Source organism: Rhinatrema bivittatum, chromosome 8 (assembly GCF_901001135.1).
Source record: "Rhinatrema bivittatum chromosome 8, aRhiBiv1.1, whole genome shotgun sequence".
In the NCBI taxonomy this organism is placed as follows: domain Eukaryota; kingdom Metazoa; phylum Chordata; class Amphibia; order Gymnophiona; family Rhinatrematidae; genus Rhinatrema; species Rhinatrema bivittatum.
Window position 1 is genome coordinate 203,889,835 of NC_042622.1, and position 13,906 is coordinate 203,903,740.

General features: G+C 45.1%; 1 protein-coding gene across 1 annotated transcript in view; it reads right to left on the reverse strand.

The window, feature by feature from the left end:
• Nucleotides 1-13,906, reverse strand: part of LOC115097746 (uroplakin-3b-like) — a 56,662-nt gene that overhangs the window by 17,699 nt on the left and 25,057 nt on the right. Inside the window, exons 2-4 of the mRNA XM_029613762.1 lie at nucleotides 13,568-13,711; nucleotides 11,542-11,758; nucleotides 735-817 (exon numbers count right to left, since the gene is read on the reverse strand). Of these exons, the coding sequence (XP_029469622.1) occupies nucleotides 735-817; nucleotides 11,542-11,758; nucleotides 13,568-13,711 (444 nt within the window). The remainder of the gene's footprint in view (nucleotides 1-734; nucleotides 818-11,541; nucleotides 11,759-13,567; nucleotides 13,712-13,906) is intronic.

Below are 13,906 nucleotides of genomic sequence, written 5' to 3' on the forward strand. Positions count from 1 at the left end.
AGCCCCAGCTAGTCAGGTTTTCAGGATATCTCTAATGAAAATAAATGATTTATTTGCATGCACTACCTCCTATGTATGCAAATATTTACATGCATATTCACTAGGGATATCTTGAAAACCCGACTAGTTGGAGGAGGTGCCTCAAGAACCGGTTTGAGCATTCCTGTGCCATAGTATAGTGGCTCTCAACCCAGTCCATAGGATACATCTAGCTAGTCAGGTTTTCAGGACATCCACAATGAATAATGAGAGAGATTTACATGCACTGCTTCCATTGTATGCAAATCTATCCTATGTACATTCATTGTGGATATCCTGAAAACCTGACTGGCTGGGAATCCCTGTATGCATGTTTTGGAACCACTGCTATATATACTAGAGATGTGAATCGGAACTGATATCGGATCCGATTCACATCTCTAATATATACACCATGCTCTATAACCTGGGGAATGGGAGGAGCAGATTTTTCCAACGATATTTTACTACTTCATATTCATGCTTCCTGTGCCAGATTCTTAGCCAACAATGGGCCCAGCCTGTGGAAGATGGGTTCATGCTAGCTGCGCCTTTCTGCTCAACACAATTTTCTTTCCTGGATTGGAGTAGATGCTGGTAAAAGGGGGGTGCCAGCTTGACACCTAGGGATAATGCAAGAATGACTAGCAAATTGCATTCTCTTATCCCCGCTCTGTTCTGAGGTCGGAGTTGCCTCTCTTTCCTGACAGCATTACCTTGCTGTAGTGTAATTGGGCTTGACCATCTTGTCTGTTGTGTGATTGCCTTGGTAACTGGATCCTGTGCCAGGAACTTCACGCTGGAAGCCAAAAGCAGGAGCAGAAAAGAATCAATCATTAACTGTTGGAAAGAGCTTAAAAATATTTGTAGATGGCAAACAGGGTGAGGGGTGAGACAGTGGATCTAATTTATTAATTTTATTAAAAAATAATTTACAACCTGCCTATTTTACAACTCTTAAGTGGATTCCTGTCATATTCATAATAAACATCAAAATATACAAAGGTAACTGGTATTCCTTTTATCATCAATCACATGTGGAACCACATGAGCAAATCACCATTTCTGTTATCTATATATCTGTAGGACCTCTGGACTATGTTTGTTAAGCATACAGACTCATTTTTGTAGTATACAGGTCCAAATTGCTTTATTAATCAGGAGGTCAATTTTTAGAATTTTTTTGAATTTTTTAAATATTCATTTTTCATAAAATATTTATAGACCCAAGCCGTTGTTAGTCACTACGTGCATCGCACAAACTAGTTGCACCATATCGTGGAACGGAGCCAAACTCTCTAAATATAAGACCACTTTGCAACACTTTAATAGCTCGAAATGCTTTTCTATTGTAAATGTCCCAAAGGTATACTCATCTTTTAGAATGTCCCAAAGGTATACTCATCTATTAGAATGTCCCAAAGGTATACATTCTATTAGAATGTCCCAAAGGTATACTCATCTATTAGAATGTCCCAAAGGTATACATTCTATTAGAATGTCCCAAAGGTATACTCATCTATTAGAATGTCCCAAAGGTATACATTCTATTAGAATGTCCCAAAGGTATACTCATCTATTAGAATGTCCCATTCTAATAGAATAGGACATTCTAATAGATGAGTATACCTTTGGGACATTTACAATAGAAAAGCATTTCGAGCTATTAAAGTGTTGCAAAGTGGTCTTATATTTAGAGAGTTTGGCTCCGTTCCACGATATGGTGCAACTAGTTTGTGCAATGCACGTAGTGACTAACAACGGCTTGGGTCTATAAATATTTTATGAAAAATGAATATTTAAAAAATTCAAAAAAATTCTAAAAATTGACCTCCTGATTAATAAAGCAATTTGGACCTGTATACTACAAAAATGAGTCTGTATGCTTAACAAACTCACGTAGTCCAGAGGTCCTACAGATATATAGATAACAGAAATGGTGATTTGCTCATGTGGTTCTACATTGTGATTGATGATAAAAGGAATACCAGTTACCTTTGTATATTTTGATGTGTGATTCACAATTTTGGAGGTTCTGGAGTAAAAGTGTTTTGGGCATTTAGTGTGTGATTGATATTCATAATAAAAACATACAAACTGATAGAAACAAGGCACCAGCTGTTAACATGTGTTCAGTATTTCCTTTTTTTTTTTTTTATCATTTACAAATCATCCTCAAAGTCTCATCGCTCGTCTTACTACCTGCACAGAACCTGTTCATATCTACAGTTACGGTAGTTCTCTTTCCCATCAAAAGCCGGCACAAACAAGACCATCCTTAATTTTTTTTTCCCTAAAAGTCTGAAAGCACAGTTCAGATCTTAGTTTGTCCAGGAGCGAGTTCCACCTTGGTGGACTTGCCACCAAGAACACCGGGGGCTTGGGGTCCACCTATAATCTTAAACATTTAAGAACAGCCATATGGGGTCAAATCAATCGTCCTTCTACCCTACATCTAATCTACCAAATTAATGTTGAAATGATTTAGAGGAAAAATATAAGATAGAGATTTGTAGGGTGGTCCACTCCTATAAAGCAAATCTAATTCCGTTACTCACTTCCAGGTATAGCAATAGCTTTTTTTAAGTCTACCTATGGACTACCTATGGACTTTTCCTCTAGGAACCTGTCTACACCTCTTTTAAACCCCACTATGCTAGTCGCCTTGATCACATCTTCTGGCAACAGATTCCACGGCATGATAGCGTTTTGAGAGAAAAATATTTTCCATGATTTGTTTTGAATCTGCTGGCTGTTAGTTGTACTATTATTTGAAAAGATTCCCCTTACTAAAACCATGTTAACTCTTCCCCCATTAAGCCATGTCTATGTATATGGACAGTAATTTTTTTTTTAAGATTGGCTTCTATCATTTTGCCCAGCATCAATGTCAGGCTCACCAGTCTATAGTTTCCCAGATCACCCCTGAAGCCCTTTCTTAAAAAGAACATATGTTCCTTGCAGTCTGCCCAGCAAGCTTCCCTAGGTAGCAACTGCCAATAGGGATGTGAATCGTTTTTCAACGATTAAAATTATCGTCCGATAATGTTAATATCGTCTTAAATCGTTATAGAACACGATACAATAGAAATTCTAACGATTTATCGTTAAAAATCGTTAAATCGTGTTAGTGCGCACTAACTCGATTTAGTGCGCACTAACTGAAAATGATACAAATAAACACTTTCCAGGTCACTGAAGGTCAGTTAGGAATGAATATGTGTTCCTATTGGCTGGCTGCCCTCTTATCTATTGATGTTACCAAGGTTACCACTGAGGTGATGGTTGGGGGGATGGGAAATGGAACTGGAAACTAACGAACACCAACAGAAAATGAAACAAAGTGTTCACACTTCCCAGGTCAGTAAAGGTCACTTAGGAATGAATATGTATGTATGTATTCCTATTGGCTGGCTGTGCTCTTATCTATTGATGTTACCAAGGCTAACACTGAGGTAATGGTTGGGGGGATGTGAAATGGAAACAGTTGGAAGCTTGACATGTGATGATCAGTACTCACGTGACTAGAACTTGTTTGTTTATTATTTTTGTTAGCAGGCACCTGAAATGCTAGTGCATGTTGAATTTGCCAATCACTGTGCATTTTAGAAAGGTGGTCCTGGCTGGAACTGTACACAGTTCAAATATATGTAATTGATTGTTGGTAAGTGTATTTTTTAAGTAGCCACACTGGCACAAGTATGTTTACTTTTCCTCCTACTTAACTCACTAGCTCAGCTTTGTAAGAAGGGCTTCTCTGCTTGTGTGTTGTTTTTGTTTGGTGTGAGGAGAGCAGAAACATCAGATCTTTATTCAATCTACTACAGTCATCTCTTACAGTGCCCTATCCCTATTAATACCAGGAGTGTTGTGATCTTCCTGCACACAGTGCCCTAACCCTGATACCAGTCTGAGACAGCTCCCTCCCTGCATTACTAGTGAGAGGCTGGCTTCACAGACAGGGGGAGCTGCCTGACCCTCACTCCTGACTTCCCCCATGTCCCAGCTAGTGAATGGTGTGTGGGTGAGGGGGGGGGGGGGGGGATGGTGAAGTCTGAGACAGCTCCCTCCCTGCATTACTAGTGAGAGGCTGGTTTCACAGACAGGGGGGAGCTGCCTGACCCTCACTCCTGACTTCCCCCATGTCCCAGCTAGTGAATGCTGTGTGGGTGAGGGGGGGGGGGGGGAGGATGGTGAAGTCTGAGACAGCTCCCTCCCTGCATTACTAGTGAGAGGCTGGCTTCACAGACAGGGGGGAGCTGCCTGACCCTCACTCCTGACTTCCCCCATGTCCCAGCTAGTGAATGGTGTGTGGGTGGGGGGGGGGGGGGAGGATGGTGAAGTCTGAGACAGCTCCCTCCCTGCATTACTAGTGAGAGGCTGGCTTCACAGACAGGGGGGAGCTGCCTGACCCTCACTCCTGACTTCCCCCATGTCCCAGCTAGTGAATGGTGTGTGGGTGAGGGGGGGGGAGGATGGTGAAGTCTGAGACAGCTCCCTCCCTGCATTACTAGTGAGAGGCTGGCTTCACAGACAGGGGGAGCTGCCTGACCCTCACTCCTGACTTCCCCCATGTCCCAGCTAGTGAATGGTGTGTGGGTGAGGGGGGGGGGAGGATGGTGAAGTCTGAGACAGCTCCCTCCCTGCATTACTAGTGAGAGGCTGGCTTCACAGACAGGGGGGAGCTGCCTGACCCTCACTCCTGACTTCCCCCATGTCCCAGCTAGTGAATGGTGTGTGGGTGGGGGGGGGGGGGGGGGGGAGGATGGTGAAGTCTGAGACAGCTCCCTCCCTGCATTACTAGTGAGAGGCTGGCTTCACAGACAGGGGGAGCTGCCTGACCCTCACTCCTGACTTCCCCCATGTCCCAGCTAGTGAATGGTGTGTGGGTGAGGGGGGGGGGGGGGATGGTGAAGTCTGAGACAGCTCCCTCCCTGCATTACTAGTGAGAGGCTGGTTTCACAGACAGGGGGCAGCTGCCTGACCCTCACTCCTGACTTCCCCCATGTCCCAGCTAGTGAATGCTGTGTGGGTGAGGGGGGGGGGGGAGGATGGTGAAGTCTGAGACAGCTCCCTCCCTGCATTACTAGTGAGAGGCTGGCTTCACAGACAGGGGGGAGCTGCCTGACCCTCACTCCTGACTTCCCCCATGTCCCAGCTAGTGAATGGTGTGTGGGTGAGGGGGGGGGGGAGGATGGTGAAGTCTGAGACAGCTCCCTCCCTGCATTACTAGTGAGAGGCTGGCTTCACAGACAGGGGGGAGCTGCCTGACCCTCACTCCTGACTTCCCCCATGTCCCAGCTAGTGAATGGTGTGTGGGTGAGGGGGGGGGAGGATGGTGAAGTCTGAGACAGCTCCCTCCCTGCATTACTAGTGAGAGGCTGGCTTCACAGACAGGGGGGAGCTGCCTGACCCTCACTCCTGACTTCCCCCATGTCCCAGCTAGTGAATGGTGTGTGGGTGAGGGGGGGGAGGATGGTGAAGTCTGAGACAGCTCCCTCCCTGCATTACTAGTGAGAGGCTGGCTTCACAGACAGGGGGGAGCTGCCTGACCCTCACTCCTGACTTCCCCCATGTCCCAGCTAGTGAATGGTGTGTGGGTGAGGGGGGGGGGGGAGGAGGATGGTGAAGTCTGAGACAGCTCCCTCCCTGCATTACTAGTGAGAGGCTGGCTTCACAGACAGGGGGGAGCTGCCTGACCCTCACTCCTGACTTCCCCCATGTCCCAGCTAGTGAATGGTGTGTGGGTGAGGGGGGGGGGGAGGATGGTGAAGTCTGAGACAGCTCCCTCCCTGCATTACTAGTGAGAGGCTGGCTTCACAGACAGGGGGGAGCTGCCTGACCCTCACTCAAGCAGAGAAGCCCTTCTTACAAAGCTGAGCTAGTGAGTTAAGTAGGAGGAAAAGTAAACATACTTGTGCCAGTGTGGCTACTTAAAAAATACACTTACCAACAATCAATTACATATATTTGAACTGTGTACAGTTCCAGCCAGGACCACCTTTCTAAAATGCACAGTGATTGGCAAATTCAACATGCACGTGTCTGCTAACAAAAATAATAAACAAAGAAGTTCTAGTCACGTGAGTGCTGATCATCACATGTCAAGCTTCCAACTGTTTCCATTTCACATCCCCCCAACCATTACCTCAGTGGTAACCTTGGTAACATCAATAGATAAGAGCACAGCCAGCCAATAGGAATACATACATACATATTCATTCCTAAGTGACCTTTACTGACCTGGGAAGTGTGAACACTTTGTTTCATTTTCTGTTGGTGTTCATGAGTTTCCAGTTCCATTTCCCATCCCCCCAACCATCACCTCAGTGGTAACCTTGGTAACATCAATAGATAAGAGGGCTGCCAGCCAATAGGAACACATATTCATTCCTAACTGACCTTCAGTGACCTGGAAAGTGTCTATTTGTATCATTTTGAGTTAGTGCGCACTAACTCAAGTTAGTGCGCACTAACGGGGAGTTAGTGCGCACTAATCGGAAAAAAACGATTTTTAACGATTTTTCAACGAAATAATCGTGCCAAACACGATTTTCTTCTCCTGCCACACGATTTCTATCGTTAAGACGATATGGAAAACGATTCACATCTCTAACTGCCAATTTGTGCAGACTACCCCCATGTTTCTCTTAAGGGTTGTAACCGCTACTCCATGCAGTTATCCCATGCTTTATAATAACCCATAAAAATTTCAGCTAGCAACATTTTTAGAACTGGGGTGGATGCCATCTGCCTGGTCCCAGGGATTTGCTACTCTTTAGTTTGTCAATCTGATCTATTACATCCTCAATTATCACAGGTATTGGTTTTAGTTGCTCAGAATCACCACCACTAAAGAATGTTTGTGGTCTGGGAATATTTCCAAAATCATCCTCTGTAAAGACTGAGGCAAAGAATTCATTCAGTTTTTCTGTTATTTCCTTGTCTTTCCTGAGCACCCCTTTTGCACCTTGGTCATCTGGCAGACCAGCTAACTCCCTCACAGGCTTTTTGCCTTGAAAATACTTGAAAACATTTTTATTTAGTTTTTGCCTCACTGGCAAGCTTGGCCTGAGTACTGTTTTTTACATCTGACTTACCAGTGCTTTATACTCTTGCCTATTTCCATCATTTAGGTCTTCTTTCCATTTTTTAACGATGCCCTCCTAACATCAGGATTTCCTCATGTTGACTATATTTAAATCATGGTTAAAAACCCTTATTTTAAGCTCACCTTTGGTTAATCCATCACTTACTATTTCTGCCACCCATTCTACTGATCTGTACTGCCTGTCTGTGATCTAGTTAGACCTCAATGTCTTGAAAAGTGTCCTGTTTAAAGGTACCCAAAAATGCTGAAATATTATACATTTTGAATTAATGGACGTGGCTAAGGACGCTTTTGAGAAAGGTCGCTAGGTTTATTAGTGTCTATTCTGTGGTATTCTGTAGGGCAATAAGCTTCAGATTGTATAAGGATGAAAGCTAGACGGTCAGTACTAACGCCAGACCTAAGGCTCAGCTGGGTATCCTCATCCTGTCCACTGGTACTGGCAGGGTAAAAAATCAGATGATGTGCTTGCACCGTGGAGTACAAAGAAGACAGTGTGACCCCCTGCTACAGCATAAGTGGCACTGCCGAGTCTTGCTGGGGAGACAGCATCCCTTCTAATCATCACCAATGAAGGAGGATCTGTATCACCCTGGCAAACAATTGCCCCTGTGTGGGGCAGATTGTGTTGTGGTATAGAGTAATAGAGGTATAGAGGTATAGAGCAATCTGACAATTACAGAGCCAATATCTCTGCTCACAGGAACATGGCATAGAATTCATGACTTCCAGTGAATGATAAGACTTGGCTGCTACTCTCAGAAACATTTGTAAAGATTACAATAAAATCTTTCTTGATGGGAAAGGGGTTAGAGGGATAAAGAAGGGAGGGCCTGCATGGTGAGAGGAGGCAAATTCATTAAAAAGAAAACAAGAGAACAATATAACCAACAGCCCAGTTATGCCGTATTATACCAAAAAGGGTTTACATGTTAATTTTTTTTTTTTTTTTTATATCAAGAACTAGGGATGTGAATCGTTTTCCATATCGTCTTAACGATAGAAATCGTGTGGCAGGGCAAGAAAATCGTCTTAGGCACGATTTTTTAGTTAAAAAATCGTTAAAAATCGTTTTTTCCGATTAGTGCGCACTAACTCGAGTTAGTGCGCACTAACTGGGAGTTAGTGCGCACTAACTGGGAGTTAGTGCGCACTAACTGAAAATGATACAATTTGACACTTTTCAGGTCAGTTAAGGTCAGTTTAGGAATGAATATGTATTCCTATTGGCTGCCCTCTTATTTATTCATGTTACCAAGTTTCCTACTGACAGTATATGGGGGATGGGAAATGGAAACAGTTGGTAGCTTGACAAAACAAGTAATGTGATCAGTCAATGTGACTAGAACTTGTGCCCTAACCCTGATACCAGGGGTATTGTGATCTTCCTGCACACAGTGCCCTATCCCTATTAATACCAGGAGTGTTGTGATCTTCCTTCACACAGTGCCCTATCCCTAATACCAGGGGTGTTGTGATCTTCCTGCACACAGTGCCCTATTCCTGATACTGGGGGTGTTGTGATCTTCCTGCACACAGTGCCCTATTCCTGATACCGGGGGTGTTGTGATCTTCTTGCACACATCCCGATATCAGGGATAGGGCACTGCATGCAGGAAGATCACAACACTCCTGGTATTAATAGGGATAGGGCACTGCATGCAGGAAGATCACAACACTCCTGGTATTAATAGGGATAGGGCACTGCATGCAGGAAGATCACAACACCCCTGGTATCAGGGATAGGGCACTGTGTGCAGGAAGATCACAATACCCCGGAGGAGTGAGGGTCAGGCAGCTCCCCCCTGTCTGTGAAGCCAGCCTCTCACTAGTAATGCAGGGAGGGAGCTGTCTCAGACTTCACCATCCACCCCCCCCCCCTCACCCACACACCATTCACTAGCTGGGACATGGGGGAAGTCAGGAGTGAGGGACAGGCAGCTCCCCCCTGTCTGTCAAGCCAGCCTCTCACTAGTAATGCAGGGAGGGAGCTGTCTCAGACTTCACCATCCTCCCCCCCCCCCTCACCCACACACCATTCACTAGCTGGGACATGGGGGAAGTCAGGAGTGAGGGTCAGGCAGCTCCCCCCTGTCTGTGAAGCCAGCCTCTCACTAGTAATGCAGGGAGGGAGCTGTCTCAGACTTCACCATCCACCCCCCCCCCTCACCCACACACCATTCACTAGCTGGGACATGGGGGAAGTCAGGAGTGAGGGTCAGGCAGCTCCCCCCTGTCTGTGAAGCCAGCCTCTCACTAGTAATGCAGGGAGGGAGCTGTCTCAGACTTCACCATCCTCCCCCCCCCCCTCACCCACACACCATTCACTAGCTGGGACATGGGGGAAGTCAGGAGTGAGGGTCAGGCAGCTCCCCCCTGTCTGTGAAGCCAGCCTCTCACTAGTAATGCAGGGAGGGAGCTGTCTCAGACTTCACCATCCTCCCCCCCCCCCCTCACCCACACACCATTCACTAGCTGGGACATGGGGGAAGTCAGGAGTGAGGGTCAGGCAGCTCCCCCCTGTCTGTGAAGCCAGCCTCTCACTAGTAATGCAGGGAGGGAGCTGTCTCAGACTGGTATCAGGGTTAGGACACTGTGTGCAGGAAGATCACAACACTCCTGGTATTAATAGGGATAGGGCACTGTAAGAGATGACTGTAGTAGATTGAATAAAGATCTGATGTTTCTGCTCTCCTCACACCAAACAAAAACAACACACAAGCAGAGAAGCCCTTCTTACAAAGCTGAGCTAGTGAGTTAAGTAGGAGGAAAAGTAAACATACTGGTGCCAGTGTGGCTACTTAAAAAATACACTTACCAACAATCAATTACACATATTTGAACTGTGTACAGTTCCAGCCAGGACCACCTTTCTAAAATGCACAGTGATTGGCAAATTCAACATGCACTAGCATTTCAGGTGCCTGCTAACAAAAATAATAAACAAACAAGTTCTAGTCACGTGAGTGCTGATCATTACATTACTTTTTTTGTCAAGCTTCCAACTGTTTCCATTTCACATCCCCCCAACCATATTGGTAACATCAATAGATAAGAGCACAGCCAGCCAATAGGAATACATACATACATATTCATTCCTAAGTGACCTTTACTGACCTGGGAAGTGTGAACACTTTGTTTCATTTTCTGTTGGTGTTCGTTAGTTTCCAGTTCCATTTCCCATCCCCCCAACCATCACCTCAGTGGTAACCTTGGTAACATCAATAGATAAGAGGGCAGCCAGCCAATAGGAACACATATTCATTCCTAACTGACCTTCAGTGACCTGGAAAGTGTTTATTTGTATCATTTTCAGTTAGTGCGCACTAAATCGAGTTAGTGCGCACTAACTCGAGTTAGTGCGCACTAACACGATTTAACGATTTTTAACGATAAATCGTTAGAATTTCTATTGTATCGTGTTCTATAACGATTTAAGACGATATAAACATTATCGGACGATAATTTTAATCGTTGAAAAACGATTCACATCCCTATCAAGAACCCATAAAATTCAGAATTGTATCCCTAATTTTGTGTTTGCTTTCCTGTTTTTTTTCTGCCTCCCCTCCAAGTTTCTTCAGTAGCATTTGGAATCATTAGGGGCTGGTTAGGCAACACCTAACACCAACTACTTCCATCCCCACCCCCACCCCCTACCTCCCAGGATGCAAAATGCTTTATCGTAAAGACACCCCTTGAGAGTGCTTGTGATGAAAAGATTGAGAAAATTGTGGCACCGGCCAGTATCATGTGACCATATTGAATTCCTCTGATGTACAAACAAGAGGCACTGTCCAATGGCATGGCAGCTTTAAAAATGGTTGCTGACGTCACAATGTGCTAATGAGCAAACCATCAACAAAAGGATTTAAAGTTGAAGCCATTTATTTTAAAAACAAATCTGCAGGGCTTGTGACATGAGGACATTTTTTTAAATGCAGCATTTAAACCTGAAAGGGTTATGTTAAAGGATGTTTCACTCTCATGCCAGGTGCTAAGGCCAGTCGGCCCTAGGCCTCATGTCTCACAACACATACGAGGTAACCTGCCTTATATTTTCAAAAAACACTATTATTCTAGAATCAGAGAACAATGGGTTGGACGAGATCTCGATAGGTCATTTCAACCTTTTCCCTGCCTCCTGACAGGATCCATTGTAGCTGAAGGAACCCAGATAAAATGCTTGTCTAACCTACTTTTGAAAACCTCCAATGACAGAGAGTCCGCCAGTGCCCCAGGTAACCTAATCCAATGCTTGCAGTTAGATGTACCTTGTTTTTGCAATGTACTGCTTGACGTAACTGCTTTTCTTTCCAACAACCAACTTAGAACATGGCTCCATATAAATCTTACAATATCAGTGAGCATTATTAAACTGACACAGAGTTCAGGATTATCCAAAGACTTACCTGTAAGGTCCAATGGAAGGTAAAGGACCATTGCAGTCTTGTATGGTTGGGTCATTAACGCAAGACGTGTTGTCTCCGACACGGAGAACTAGTACAGAGCTGAGAGGATCCACACAGGGGTAGTCGGTTGGCTTGGTTTTCAGAGTTGTGTAGAATAACTGGTTGGCAAAACTGGAATAAGGGGAAGTGGAGGGTTGCTGGGACATGTTTGCTAGTGCTGCAGGAAAGGGAAGGAAAGAAGTATTGAGTTACAAAAAGAAGAGTCGAAAATATAGTCTCCTCCTCGGACTCCAGGCTTTGAATTCTTATTTGGAATTAGAATTTCTGTGGGTTCATATTTAAAAGAAATAAAAGTTAGCAAATAAGGCTGTTAATCTGCAAACATAAATATATGAAATAAACACAAGATATCTGCAGTTGCCCTTCATTGACTCCTTTCATTGCAATATTTAGGGGTTTATGTGTGATTTCTCTATCTGGCGTCTGGATAAAGGACCAGCCAATCCCTTCATAGAACTGACATGCATCTATGGCATAAGGTGGGAAGGAATGGAGGGACCAGTCTGTCCTGTATCAGGATTTACTCTGTCTAGCGTGGGAACAGAGTGGCCGGAGGCTCATAAGGAGCAGATCTTTTAAGTGCCGCGTGGGCCTTCGAGGGAAACTCCGTTCCCCGATGGGGGTCCGGAGAGGATGCGGCATCGGGGGACCCCCGCGTGTAGGTCGCAGCATCGGGGGACCCCAGAGAGGCGCCGAAGTAGGAGGAGTCACGGCTAAATTGCAGCATTGGAGAAAACCGGCTGGCTGAGGAGAAAAAAATGCCGGTAAGCTACCCGGAGCCCGGAATTAAAAACAGCCATAGCACCTGCACAGAACAAAACTCAGAGAAAGGCTGCTTCTTTACTTTCTTTCTTCTTTTTTTTTAAGCAGGATACTGCATACTGGGGGGGGGGGGAGGGACAGGACCACCAGTAATCCCTCCCAGGCGCCTTACCTCTTAAGAGCCCCATGGGGTCACCAACCCCAGCTCCTCAAACCAGCTACCAGGGGGGATAGCCCTACTAGGACCTGCCTACCCCCTGGGAGGATATGCTTTGTCCTGCCTGATCCTCCATATAATTTTCTGTTCGACTTTTAAATTTAAAATTTGTTTGTTTTTTTTAAGAGATTGCCTTAACCCAAATAAAAGGGCAAAACTGCAGGGTTTGCACCACCTCCATCTGCTGGAGACAGAGAAATACTGAAGAGATGAAGGTGGCACTCCAGGTTAAGAGGGGGTGCTCTTCAAGTTTTTCTCTGTCTCCATGTGCTGGAAGGGGGACACAACCCACAGTCTGGACTGATCCGGGTACGTACAGGGAACAGGATTTACTCTGTCTATGGCATGAGAAGGAAGGGCACAAAGGGGCTAGCTTGATCAGTATGCAACTGCCATTAGAGGAGAACTTTCAGGCTATTTTTTTGCCTCAGAACATATTTCTTACTGTTTGAGTCCCTTCGACAGTTGTAATATATAGCTAAGGTTTTACATTATCACCGTCCCTCCCTCCAAGCTGTGCTGGTCTGGGATTGCAGTTTATTTCGATGTACCAAAAACAGCTCTGATGAATAATCCATTATATCAACCAACTCTAGGCCAGTTTATCAGCTATTGCTACTCAAGAGTTTGGCCTTAAAATAATAACCTGCTTTTCCTTTCTTAAAGAGAACAGAGGACTACAGGCACCATAATGCACTGGGACACATGCTGGTCTAAAAGAATGGATCCCTAAGGCATGAGTGATTCTTTTTTCTGCAGGTTATTTTTAGCCCTTTCCTCTCAGTAAGAATTGCACAAGGCAGTGGAGATTTATTATGATATTTAAACTTGAAACAAACTGGTACCGCAGTCCCATTCTTTCCAGTGACGTAAGTACGTGCACCCTTGAAGAGTGAAAATCCCCATCGCCTGCAGCGATAGGCTCTCCAGTTGCAGGCCTGCAAAGAAGCAACACAGCAGAGAAACGTCTCTTCCACCAATACGTACCTCTGGTGTAGGCAACAAGCAGCCATATGTCATTGGCCTGACTCTGATCGAAAACGCACAAAGGCATTTCCAGGGTAAAGGTGGATGCTGTAACCTTGCCCAGGATAGGCTGGGTTGTCACTTGTGGGCTATAGAACGCAGGATCTAGAAAATACAAAGTAGTAAATATCAGTGTTCACAGCAGATTCCACTGGTGATGGGAACAGCTGTCCTCTGCCTCATGCGAGTGACCCCTGCAGTTACCACCACATCCCTGCATGACTGCCCTCCCTCCCTCATCTCTCTCCCTTCTCTCCTGTCATTGCTGTCTGTTATCCTTATGGAAAGTAAGTTTTGGGA